Source organism: Apostichopus japonicus, chromosome 16 (genome assembly GCF_037975245.1).
Source record: "Apostichopus japonicus isolate 1M-3 chromosome 16, ASM3797524v1, whole genome shotgun sequence".
Lineage (NCBI taxonomy): Eukaryota > Metazoa > Echinodermata > Holothuroidea > Aspidochirotida > Stichopodidae > Apostichopus > Apostichopus japonicus.
Window position 1 is genome coordinate 42206956 of NC_092576.1, and position 14571 is coordinate 42221526.

The 14571-nt window shown below is 34.6% G+C and overlaps 1 protein-coding gene across 1 annotated transcript; it reads right to left on the reverse strand.

The window, feature by feature from the left end:
• Positions 1 to 2336: 2336 nt before the first annotated feature.
• LOC139982666 (sushi, von Willebrand factor type A, EGF and pentraxin domain-containing protein 1-like) lies at positions 2337 to 9888 on the reverse strand. Its single transcript, XM_071995704.1, has 6 exons — positions 9689 to 9888; positions 4986 to 5202; positions 4129 to 4256; positions 3664 to 3858; positions 2855 to 3106; positions 2337 to 2560 (listed from the first exon to the last, which is right to left on the reverse strand). Exons 1-6 carry the CDS (start codon positions 9747 to 9749, stop codon positions 2352 to 2354), a joined length of 1062 nt encoding a protein of 353 aa, XP_071851805.1. The 5' UTR covers positions 9750 to 9888; the 3' UTR covers positions 2337 to 2351.
• Between the last annotated feature and the right edge of the window lie 4683 nt (positions 9889 to 14571).

Genomic DNA, 14571 nt, shown 5'->3' on the forward strand with positions numbered 1-14571 from the left:
GCACTACATACTAGCTGTTAAGTCATCACTTGCAAATACCAGTTTAGTGGAAATTGCTGCAGTCGGTACGCTCTTCCATTAGAACCTTCAATAATTTTTAATCAAGCTTGATACAGGTCATATCATTATTATTGTATTAGGCAGCACGTATGTGGTGTATGATCTTACCAGTAGTTTGATCCACTCATGAAAATTCTACACTTCTCTTTTACAATACATGTATTTTTTTTTTTACTGTTTGTATTATCACAATATATTTTACTTAAAGCTAGATTGATAGTACACCAACGTTTGAAAGGATCGATCGCTATCGGCAAGTATTAGGTAACAACATAGATTAAGATTTAATGTTAAGACATAGTTTAAAATCATATTGATATTCTATTTTGCGGTCCACTTTTTTTCAGTAAAGATGACAGTAGGTCAGTTACGCAAACTGGTGTAGTGAATTCTTACTTGGCAATAGTAAATATTTCCATCAACAGTATGATTAGGTTAAACAGATATTCTTGTTGAGGAAATATGTGAGAATATGGAAACGAAACATATGTTCTGTAATGTTAAAATGAGAACCACACCTTGCTTTTAACTCGCGAAATGCACTCTTAAAACTTTTAGGGAAAAGGGACAGTTATTTTGTGTAAATTGTTAGCAAGTATTTTATAAATTATCTTATTTTGTGAGCACAAGTTTGCTTTATGGGTTTAGTACAATACCATTTTACGAATTCCTAACTTTTTAAAGAAGACGTATATTGGCCTACCGACAAGTTCACGAAGGTGCGATTTGGACGAATACATTAATGAAATAACAATTCGATCATCATAGCTGACATTGAATCAAACAATTTAATGTTACACTGGGGTGTAGATTAATCGATAAAGCCGTTTGAACAAGTAGTGGTGTCTTGATTTCAATAAAACATGATATTTATACTTCGTCGATTGTCTGTTGGAAATAAAAAAAATGTTTGTGTTAAGTGGGTTTTAACTAAAATTTGTAAGCATTTAAGCTGAGACTGGTCAACCTTTTGCTGCATTATGTTTTATTACAATGGTCGTTGTTATTGCCCTTTACTGTTAATAGCAAATGGAATGTAGACTTTTGTCGATCGATACCCCTGCCACTCTATTGACTCATCTAGGATCAAGACTACCTCCAATGATGCCAACCCTGCAGCAAACAGTATAAACCTACTGTAAGCTACCTTCATTTACGGATACCAACTTTCAGGAATATTGCTTAGCCTCATTTGTATTTTCTTAACACATATACTAAATGGATAAAGATACAGTGATGAAAATTAACAATTTAATCATCGTAGCAAAATTGTTTGCACTTTTTATACACATGTTAAAACTAACACTGAATGATGAACATTATCGGCTACAGTAAAAAAGAATAGAATTTGCTGAATATTTTACAGGCCTATCTGACCTAACGTGGAGTACAGTTAAGTTGTTAAACTCTGAGCAATTTATTTAAACCCAATAATGTGAGTGGAATGACTGTGATGTCATGACGGAAAATGTTCTTTGAAAGGTTTAACTTCCTATTCTAATATTTCTGTTGATTTATCCTTTAAAACTGATACATTTGAATATTGCTTGCAGTTGTCAAATTATGTGTATTTATAATTTTAACGAAATGCAACTTTAACTTTAAAAGTACCAGTTTAATCTGCAAGTAATTCGTTTAAATATTTAAAAGAAAACAAAATATTTCCAGCTGAATTGCTGAAGAAATTTTTGCATTTGCCTTATCCAGATGCATTCACAGAAGATTCCAATAATTAATCAAAAAGGAATATCTTCACCATAATAAAATGCTATTAGGCTACAGTTTGTTCTATAATTGCAGAATATTTCCACAATTTTAATAAACAGTCATATTCAGTCACCGGAACTTCCCTTGAGCATTATAAAATCTACGTTTACATGGCTTCGCCAATTGACTGTAAATGGATCTCGCTTTGATGGAATGTCTTTACTAAATTTAATTTTAAGCAGTGGAAGTTTAAAAAGAATATCCGACAAAAACTAGTACCAATGACATCTTGATTCCGGCTAGAAGAGCATAGCTATCAATGATGAATTAGAGGTTGCCACTATTACAACGGTTGCATTAACAGTTTGAGCCTTAACATATGACACTACTTATATCTGTAATTAATGATAAATAGCAAACAGAAACCAGTGCGAAATAAGGACCACCTATCATATATCAGTTGCGAAGGCATTGCGAGCCAAATAATTATCTTGCAGACGACAACTGTTGTTAGATATCAATAAATCAGGGTTTCTTAATTAAAGCTGAAACAAATTCAAAAGGAAACATACTGCTTTTAACTATTATTTCTTACCTGTGCAATCATAGGCTCTGCTCGGCTGCCATTCTGTCCCGTAGGAACAATGAAATTCTCCAGTGTAACCCACTGGTATATCTACTTTGGGAACATCCCTTCCTTCTTTACATTGTTGGAAGGCTATTTCTGCAAATGGCGTCTTATGAAGCGCAAGACTCCCATAACGAGGAGGATTGAGTGGTGGACAAGCGGCATCTGTATGTATGCAAACAAGTAGTAACTCTGTTATCTTAAAGTTGGTATATGAATGTAGATGATTGTTTTGTCATTTATGTCTGTGAAAAAAAAAAAAAACTTTTTGAGTGACTGTCAAGAAATTGTGCTCATACTAATAAATCATTAGTTGTAAAATTAAATTAAAAAGCCGTGGTTCGAAAATTAAACAACGGCGCTTTTGTGTTTTGTTCTATTTCAACATTTCATGAAAGGTAATTGTTAAATGTTAACATAATAAATGTTCTGAACTTGTTCGCATGAAGATTAGCTTACGCTGAACAGTGACGGTGAATTCACAGATTTCGTACTCGAAGTTTGTTGTTATATCCGGTTCACACACTATGGGATAAACTGTTATACCGTACGTTTGGCCAGATTCATGGCTACAACGAACCGGCACCTCATCATTAGTGGTTCTGTCTTGGTATGTAGGATTCGTCCATTCCACAACTGCAGTTGGGCCTCCTGCATCTACCACAAAATCATCAGGACAGGTCCCTTCCACTAATATAGGTTGGATAACATCTTGAATTTGCAAAGAAATGAAATAGGAAAGTGACGTCAACCGGTAACTCGTACAAAAGCATTCCCCATATAGAATTACAACCACAAAAGAACCATGGAAAGTGCTGTTAGATTAACGTTCACTTTGTCACTCTTATGGATTGATATTATTATTAAATGACATTTTTACTTCACCTGAACATCAAACAAGTGTATATTCGGTCCAGTATCGACTTACAGTCTGACTTACACAGAGTTTCTTGATCTATATGTATGCGTTGGAGCTCGGTGTTTTATCCCATTTCATTATGTCGATGGCAACGCATAAAAATCTGCATAATTGTAACAGCTAAAAGAAAATAGTATATGTAAAAGTTACCGTTCTAGGTTAGAACATACATGTACTAAACAGAAAAACAAATGTAGTTAACATAATATCTTAGCTGCAACTGAAATGTTTACAAACTGTCTTCGTGATCAACGATTTCTTTCATTTAAAGACAATCACGTGGTGAAGCGTACATAATGTGTTCATCTAAGAGTTAGCCAAACACAAAAATACACAAAACGGGGCTTACGTTGACATGTTGGTTTGTCGTTGGTCCATTCTACTGCAGGATCAGATATCCCACTTTCTTCACAAACTGACACCGGTGGACCCTCTAGAATGAATCCATCATCACATTGGAAGGTACACACAGAACCAAATGCGTTACCATTAGTACAATCAACAACACCGCCATCAATTTCTCCGATCTCGCTGCACTCAATAACTGTATAAAATATAATAGTAACGTTTAATCATGTAAAGATAGACATAAGGCCCTTTCAAACAACACAGAGTTTTCCAATGAGGGTAATAGCTGAACCTCGCCTTCTAGTTGCTGCATATTTATAGGGGTAGGTGAGGTACGCATAGGAATTTCCTTAGCTTGAAAGAAAATAAATATTTCTTACAACACGTCCTAAACTGCTTCCTAAAATACGACCTCAGATGGGGGGGGGGGGGCTACTACACTGGTAAGGACTATGTTTCTACTTACTTGAACACTGGACGTTGAAACAACATGTGGCTGATCTTCCACCTCTACCTTCGGCGTAGTAACATACCTCAGAAGGTTGACCGTTGCATTCGAATTCTGACCCACTTGCTTTACCTGTTCGTACGACACTAGGCGAAATATAAAAAAAAAAATATTATTCGGCTTCAGCGAAATTTGGCCGTACTAAATTGAAGCAGCCGTGAGTAGAACTATCATACTGGAAGTATTATACGTACACTGTTTGGCTTAACTACAATCAGTGTAAGGTGTACGTGTCTCGCTTAACCCTTGCTGACAATTTTTGAATTCAGGATAATTTTCAAAAAAGCAACCTTTCTAATCCATATCAATCCAAGACACCAACGGTTGAAAGTAAAGAATTAGGCCTACTAGTTTGTGTATGTATTCATTTAACTAACTACAGCTATCTACTTTATCGTCAGACTGAATTATTAAGTTCCGTTAGCATCATGAGTACAGTACAGTTCAGATTTTATCACAGGTTCAGTAATAAAGTTGGTCCACGTGTTTATAGAAGGTGAGACATGATAAAACTGCAATTAACGTATCAAACGAATTTCACAAATCTTGTCAACATGTAACTTTAAATAATACTATATACATTACAAACAAAAAAAAAACACGATTTTAGTCTACTACGACAGAAATATCAGTAACAATTTTCGAAATCAAATTCTAAACATTGTAGAAAGTTATTCTTTTAACCGTTTCGCCACAACGGAGCACGGACTGTCCAGATATAAAAGAACTAATTACATGTAATAAGTAATATAATATATACTTCAACTCAATATGATATATAATTCTTATTATAGTAATAGTGATCTGGTACGAACTTGTAAGGTGGTGAACCATCAGTTATTTGAGGAGCGTTCCAAAAGATATTCCTTGTTGTTTCTCCTCGATTACTAGTTAGGTCCTGTGATGGTGGACACGCGATTATTTTCGTTGGGCGAACGGGGGGAGGTGGAGGAGGCCGAGGAGGAGGGTGATGTGCTGGAGGCCGGTGGTGATGAGAAGGTGGTGATTTTTTGACATGCCAAAATAAACATGCTTGAGAAAGAGTGGAAAAAAATTAAGCAAATGAAATATGCAGAAAAAGTTAGAACCGGTTACATCGTTTGCAGGCATATGTCCAACACAATCGCTGTTCATTATTGTTTCTAATTTGCTCAAACAAAATGAGAAGTTAACATTGATAACTAGGTACAACATTCTAATAATGCACAGACAATATTTCCACAATATTCCATTGGCATGGATACAGAATAGTCTACAAAAAAAAACAAACGCAAGCAATTCCTGCGTACCTATTTTACTGATGGAAATCATTGAGGCATGGACTTTACAATTCACGTGTTTTGTTTGTTATATGGCATATGTTTTTTTTCTCTATCGGAATGGTCCTGATCTACTTACAATAGACGGCAGGGTGAATTGTCAGCACAAGTTACAGTATGATTACAACTGACACTAACTTGCACCTTTATTGTGTGACTTGAAACTTTATATATGCAACAGTTTTCACTGATATTTTACTGCGGAACGTTAAATGATGTAAGAAACTGTCGTTGATCCATTTTGCTTGCTTATGAAGCCTTCCGCGAATACAGTTGTAACGCATAAGGAGATTGTTAGGATTCGTATTTTTATTATTTTGGATGGATATACACAAAATAAAATATACATTGGTGAAGGATTAACTCGAATGCAAACGTAACGATGTCCATCATGTTCTTCTTTTTCTTCTTAAGTTATAGATATACAGAGTTAAAGATCATACGTAAGATTGCCGCACTGGGTAGCTACTGTTTGTTAGAGAAAGCACTGAGTTTCGTGCCCAACCCAAGGATGCTGAAAACGAGCTTCTGTTATATTTCAATTATAAATTTCAAGGTACTATCATTAGATCTCGCGCAACATGGGTAGAGGAAGGAAAAAAAATACCTCAAAATCTTGTTTTGAAGTTAGACAATAGATATTAGTAGAAGAGACATTACCTTCATTTAAAAACCGACTAAAGGTCCTACATTATTAACACATTATAGGCCTATTTCACTTGTACACACCGATCATAAAATTACTTCTCAGGCAGTTGTTTCTATATTAAGGAGTCTTATCTAAGGAATTTCTCACTTCAACTATAAGTGTTTTTTGTGGTGAAGCAAGCGTCCGGCCTTCCAATCATATGACAAACTCCAACTTGTTTTTATTAGGTCCTTATGTAACAAGAGAACTGACGTTTTCAAGTTGAGATTACTAATAGTCCCGTGAACTACGTGGTATATCTTACACAACGGATGGGTATGAGTTGTTCCGCTTAAATTGTCTTACTTAACGTTTGGATTTCCACAGTTTGCTTTCTATTTCTTGCGTTGCCTAGTTCTCCGAGTAAGGTTATTAAGGATCTGGAAAGTCTTCTTAATTATTTTATTTGGTCTGGCAATCCGAGCAAAATTCAACGGCCAACAAAAGTATTAGTCCTATCGTTGAGGGTGGATTTAAAGTAACACATATGGCAAATTTATTAAGAGTTTGAAGTGTACTTGGATTAAACGATACGTCATTATATTCATGGTCTTTGAAAATTGTTTTTCGACATTGCGTTAGGTCCATTTGGCAATAAGTTCATTTTTCAGTGCAAGTGTATTAAGGAAGATATTCACAATATTAAAAATGTTTTTGTTTAGCAAATTACATCATTACATTTGATGCGACATTGCCTTTAATTAACAGTCCAATTGAGAATTTATGTAACCAATTAATGTGGAATAATTCCTTTATTAGTGTACAGTATGTATATTCACTTGTTTAAGAGAAATGTACTATATATCAGAGACTTGTTTGATCAGTATGGTAAACCAATGGCGTATGCTATGTTCATGAGCCGATTTCAGATTGAATGATTCCCATCTGTCTTATATTCTGGTTTATTGGTTGTATTCCCCTGGACTGCAGAAGGGATGAATGTATAGAAACTAACTCTATTAACCACAAATGAAATTGGTTTAACAAGTTAAATGAATGTTATTTCAATCTTCCAATTAATTTATTCCAAGATGCGTTCCAATATTACCAAGAAACAGACAACATTAGTAAAATGGAATATTTTGTTTCATGTATTTACGGAGAAGGACTGGCATTTTTTTTATAAAGTAAAAAGAGGTAACACTGAGTAATTATCATTTCAGGATTTTACATATAATAATTACGACTTATAAACTGTTATTTAGTATAGGTATAAAGCAACAGTGGCCAGCGTTCCATCTGTACAACACAGGTTGAAGGTCTAAAGCACCTGTATTTTTATTGTCATTGGTTGTCATTTACCAACGAATTATTTTAGAAGTGGAAAACTGTTTTTCAAGAAAGCAATTTTTCTTGAATAAAAATATACCTTTTTGGCTTTGACAATGGATGTATCCATCCATATAACTTTTGAATTATAAATGAAAACAATTATATTTACCACTCTAGGCGCCAAAACAAGAATCTTTGTATCGAGGAATTATTTTATAAATTTAAATTTAAATAAAGTCCACGAAGAAGATAATATCAAAGTTAATTTTAAATGCTTTCTCTTGTTGTGTTGACTTATTTCGTTATTTTTTATTTTATTTGTGTCTGTTTGTAGTGATTTGTATATGCATGTCCCATCAAGCCTTTGGCTGAGCTCCTTCATGTTTCAAAAGTGAGATATAATATTATTATATTAGTATTACGTTATTATTTTCTATATTTATACTGTAACAGAAAGTAGATTTCGAATAAATAGAGGAAAATAAATATTTTTCTCTTTCTTCTTCTTCTTCTTATTATATTTTCCCGACCATTTGGTGTATATCGCTCAAAAAGGTATAAAGTACAGGATACATTAATGAAAACAAGATTTTCAGAACAACAATTACCATAAAATGTACACCTTCAAACGGCGATTGGTGAGAGCTGCTCAACAATTACTCTTCAATAAGCATACTACTAAAGCTGAATTAAGTTCTCAAAATATCATACATAATCGGATGATTAGTGCTTTTCAACGAGAGACGCTTTCGACTATTAATACAAAATAAATAAATGATTTAAAAATTCAGGGCAACTCGGAAGCTTTTTCACCATTCTTTTTCTGTATACATAAACTTCAGATTGAAAATTAGAAAAATAGAGGAGTGTTTTTGTATAAAGTTTTAACTGAAGAAAAGGTCCTGCTTGGAAAAGCAGAACTGATTACCAAGTACTCTTTGTTCCCAATCTAAATTAATATTTGAAACTGCTGGGCAATCCCAAAATAAATGACTTGAAGTGTTCTCTTGCTGTTCACAACAAGTGCACAAAGCGTCTCTCCTTTTGTTTAAAGAATATAATCTATTGGAACCTAACATGCGATGAAGAAAACGAAATTGTAAATAAATGATTTTTCTCTCCCTGAGTGAACTAAAAGGAATTTGGAAAATTGCTCTCCAGTGATTATAATCGATATCTAGCTCCCTGCTCTACTTAACAAAGGCTTTCGAAAAGATAGTAAGCGGATTAGCAATAGCCTTGTAAATAACAAGTGAAACAGAAGGCACTTTGCCAATGGACAAAACTTTATCCTATACATTCCCTCGACCTGTCTCCAGTTCATGAGACTGAGACATCCACGTTCTCGAAATATAGCAATACAAAAGTTTGAATGGGCAAACAGTGATACTTTCTTTTGAAATAATGGAATTAAATGATGCGATCATTTTCGTCAAGAAAATCGCCCAGGTAAATAATTCCCTTCTTAAGCGTAAAGTCATATTTTATTGATTTGTTTCAGATAGCTTACTTTTTAAAATTGTTTAATGGTATGTGATAAGTGGAAGTGGGCGAAGCCTTGTAAACTTCATCAAAGAAACAATTATAAAAGCGATTTCTCTATTTTTAAAGTGACATTGGAACATGAAACCTTCACATTTTCTTTTAGATAAAAATCGGAAACGAAGTTTCCAGAAAGACACCCCTTCTTGCAAATATCTTTAACCTAAGTACATTTTAAGCCCATGGATGAAGCTGATAATATAGCCCCCCCCCCCCCCCTTCAACATATGGTCTACAAAGAGTAACAAGTTTAATCTGATCAGGATTTCCTCCGCAAATAAACTTAAATATAGTACCTTCCAAATCATCAATTAAGGCCAATGAAAGTCAATGAAATAGATTGACAAAGCTGGGACAAACCCAACGTTATGACAATAGTAATTTTCCCTAGTGGGGTCAAATCTCTCTGTTACCTTAAATTGATAACCATTTTATGTCTTGACAGTTTCGAAGTATCATTAAACTTAACCAACAGTGATCAACTGTAATCCAAAGCATAAACATCGGACTTGTCGTCCATCTAGGTCTAAAGAAATAAAGTTAAGGGGTCGTTCCCTACCAAGGCACCCAACCAAGACAGTGGACTTATCCATGTTATTATTATAACTATATTTAACAGGCCCTCGAAAAGATGTTAGCATTTACGGTATAACAGAAAATAAATTCTTTATGAAAATTCCGGAAAACGAGCACTTACCTTCTGCAACTAAAAAGTTACAGGCTAAAATCACCAACAGAGTCTTGACGGTTCGGTACATGTTGACTTGGAACGGATCAAATGTAGAATAATTGTTTTGAAGGGTGCGTTTGGTTAAAACACTTGTAGCGATCTTATTGTTCTGGTATTTTGATAGAGTTGTTTGCTGAAAAACTCGGTCGAGGTAATTTTCCTATACATTTAATTGTTACATGGCCACACCTCTTTCAACTCTAAAATTGCAGACCTACTGATTTGAGGACGCCCTCAAGTAACGTACTAATTACGTAAAAAACAACCTAAAAGGCAACGAATGAAAGTCGACACGTGAAAAATAAGCAGTTCTCTTTTTATACTCGGTCAAATTGGTTAATTGTTCATATTACGTTGGTTGGAATAATAGGACTAGTATAAGCTATGAAAAAAATGGAAAACCACCACCATATGGTTGTATTAATGCACACTGGCAGTTGACTTTTGTGATGTAGATTACAACAAAATGTCTCATTAGGGTTTCTTTTGATCATTTTGGCATCTTTTTAGGTAATTGGATTGTTCTGTGACGATCTGAAATCGAACTTAGATTTAAGGGAAAATATTACCTCCAAACTTGTGCATCAGGATCATGCTTAGTTTAACTTCTCAGATATAACAATTCTTCTTGTTGGTACTTGAAATAATGACTCAATGCTCCATTTGACCTACTAAAAACGTTAGACCGTTATTTTAATGTAGTTATCATCACAGTAAGTTACACTGTAGTTATTGTAGGACGCAACAATAAATTATCATCTTACATATCCTATGAATATATTTCAATCATACTGACCATTTACTGTCTTGCTAAATCAAGACTACATCTTGTTTGAAATAAGACTGCTATCATAGTTGTTTTTAAGCTGGGAACTTTTCTTGCAGAAGTGATTTCACTTTTGCTATTGGTGTTGACTGACAGAATGCTACATAACCGCCAACGGTTTTTGCTATGTCGAACAACCTGTTACATGTTATTCGGTGAAGCTATCAAATAACTCTTAATATTCTGCAAAGGGAGCAATTTTCAAGAAATTCATTGCATTCAAACAAATCTTCCTTTCGTTTGGATTATACCTACTCCATATAAAAAATTGTAAAGGTTATTTTCAAAATTATCAAATTATAAACACAAAAGTTGACAATAACATGGCTTAAAATAATACGATGTGGCAGTTGTTTATACAATGTTTTTGCACCATACTAAATGAAAATCAGTTTCGTAGAATTTCGTCTCATTAACCTATTGCATACTTGAAAGAATACACCGTTAATTACCTTATAGTATCCTGTTTACAATATATCCAATAGCACGAGCAGATTGTCGATACATCGTTCTAGGAGATACGATACACTTCTAATGGTATGTTTGTTCTGGGTGCGAAGAGAACAACAAAGTGAACATGTATTGACCATTGGTTAACAGCAGTATATATAGATTACTCTGTAGTGTATTAATCTTGGTAGGAAATGCCATTGTACCCACAGGAGCGGCGGGAGGCATGAACTGTTCCCTTCATGGAGCAATAACGTCACAATCCCCCTCTTTTTTTTGTATCTTTTTTTTTGGGGGGGGTTCCAAGTTTCCTTAAGTGTAGCTATTATGAAGCTTAGAAAATGCAATTTTCTTCATCCCAAATTTTCCCGAGCTTTCTTTTCACACCGATTCGGGTAATGATCTCCCTCCCATGCCCCCCCCCCCCACCTGCACCATCGTCACCGATATGAACAACCTGGCTATTCCTATTAGACTATACTTTACACAGTACTACTACTAGGTCGAGTACAGTAGTATATATTAATTTAGCGCTATATAATTTGTCATTGATTAGTTGGTTGATGTATTGATTGATTGGAAGGCAATGTCAACCGTTTTGATACTTTCTTTAGATCGATAGTAAGGGAATTATTGCGTCAAACTGGAGTTAGCGGTGGGGTGGGCGAAGGGGTGACAAAGATAATCAGGAAGCCTACTTGATACATCATCCCGCTGTTTTTTTTTTCTTTTAATTTGCTGCCAAGATATAACAGAGTAGCATATAAACTGAAATACCGAAGGTGCCCGACTAAAATGAGAAAGCATGCATTTTCTAACTTGAACAAAGGTTTGCCCTATGTAACGCCACAGTGCTGTTATTGTTGCGCAGAACTGGACCTTAAGTTGTTTGCATGGACCTTAGGTTATTTTCATGGACCTTAAGTTGTTTACATGGACTAAACATTTACATGTATCTTACATTTGGATATATAGATGTTATATTTGCATGGCCATTGTTTTTACATGGTTCATATATTAATATGTACTTTGTAAAGTAGGTTTACATGAAACATGCATTTACATGGGCCAAAGACTGATATAGGCCAAATAATTACACGGACAGTCGATTTACAAAGACCACATATTTAAAAAGGCCGTAGATTTACATTGACCCCATAATTAGATGTATCGTGTTTCTATGAGACATCGGGCTTGTATGGGGAAGGTTCTTATGTGGTTTAAAGATTTACATAGGCAGTCAAATAACACGGATCATGTATTTTCACGGACAGTCGAGTTATATGAACCACATGTTTACAAAGACTTTATATTTACAAAGCATGGGTCATAAATTTTAATTGACCATATATTTACTCGTACTTTATATTCACACGTTGTACAGATTCACATGAACCAAAACATTTCTTGTGCCATAAATTTACCTGAATCCTAGATTGATATGAACCGGAAAGTCTATATTTTTATGGACTATGGTATTACAAGGAACATTTATTTACATGGAATCGTCAATCTTATATATATACATAAACCGATAGGCACATGTGAGTTAAGGATGTAGTAAAGGGGTAGTTGATGATCTGCATACTTCCTCCAATGTATAACCACTTATAACATGATGTTGGAAGCTTTATAAAGAATGTTTAAAATGTGTTTTTTTTATTAATTCTAAAAGCTAAAACTGTAACACGAAAATGCCCTATATTTCCATACACACAATCAAAAGTGTCCTGTATTGACCTTTAAACAAATAGAAAATAAAAAATCGATTATCTTATAATGTAACAATGCTAGCATACACATATGTACGCTGCTTCGATTTGACTATTTTAACTTAGGACTCTGGTTGCAACTTACCCTTTTGCTAATTTTACGATCAGTTTTCTTCCAAACTTTTTGAAACGTAACTTTATACATCTTTGAGTTTAAAACTGTAGGACTGTTAAGCCGACATGACACATATATTCACCTGGTCGGTTTATGTATGCATGTATAAGCCTGTATTATAGGTAACCTTTACCCGACAACTACTCAAAGTAACTATACTCTGTAGGCTACCTGTTTTGCTAGCCTATTCTTCTTAGTAGACGACTTTGTCAGCGAGAGGGGTTTGGCTTCTGGACACAATAGAGTTTTCATATCCCGGACTTTGTTCGGATTTCTTACAAGCTTTAGCCCTTATAATAACCTATATGGTGTGCATAAGTACAAACAATCTTGTTTCCATTTACACGGACAGTCAGTGAGAGACTTTCTTAACATACAAAACAGTATTCTGTACCTTACAAACTCTGGAGTTCTTGATTGTGTTCATGAAAACGTGTTCTACCTCCAAACTTGTCCATCAGGATCACGCTTACTTGAACTTCTCAGATATAACGATTCTTCTTGTTGGTACTTGAAATAATGACTCAATGCTCCATTTGACCTACTAAAAACGTTAGACCGTTATTTTAATGTAGTTATCATCACAGTAAGTTACACTGTAGTTATTGTAGGACGCAACAATAAATTATCATCTTACATATCCTATGAATATATTTCAATCATACTGACCATTTACTGTCTTGCTTAATCAAGACTTCATCTTGTTTGAAATAAGACTGATATCATAGTTGTTGCTAAGGTGGGAACTTTTCTTGCAGAAGTGATTTCTCTTTTGCTATTGGTGTTGACTGACAGAATGGTACATAACAGCTAACGGTTTTTGCTATGTCGAACAACCTGTTACATGTTATTCGGTGAAGATATTAAATAAACCTTAATGATCTGCAAAGGAGCAGTTATCCAGGAATATTTCTGCAATCAAAAGAATTAGTATTAATAATTATTTTCAAAATCATCAAATTATTAAAACAAAAATTCACAATAACATGGCTTAAAATAATACGACGAAGCAGTTGTTTATACAATGTTTTTGCACCATACTAAATGAAAATCAGTTTCGTAGAATTTCGTCTCATTTACCTATTTCATACTTGAAAGAATACACCGTTTATTACCTTACAGTATCCTGTTTACAAGTTATCCAATAGCACGAACAGATTCGCGATACATCGTTCTAGGAGATACGATACACTTATAATGGTATGTTGGTTCTGATTGCGAAGAGAACAACAAAGTGAACATGTATTGACCATTGATTAACAGCAGTATATATAGATTACTCTGTAGTGTATTAATCTTGGTAAGAAATGCCATTGTACCCACAGGAGCGGCGGGAGGCATGAACTGTTCCCTTCATGGAGCAATAACGTCACATTCTCCCTCTTTTTGTGTTTGTTTGTCTTTTTTTTTTTTTGGGGGGGGGGTTCCAAGTTTCCTTAAGTGTAGCTATTATGAAGCTTAGAAAATGCAATTTTCTTCATCCCAAATTTTCCCGAGCTTTCTTTTCACACCGATTCGGGTAATGATCTCCCTCCCATGCCCCCCCCCCCCCACCTGCACCATCGTCACCGATATGAACAACCTGGCTATTCCTATTAGACTATACTTTACACAGTACTACTACTAGGTCGAGTACAGTAGTATATATTAATTTAGCGCTATATAAATTGTCATTGATTAGTTGGTT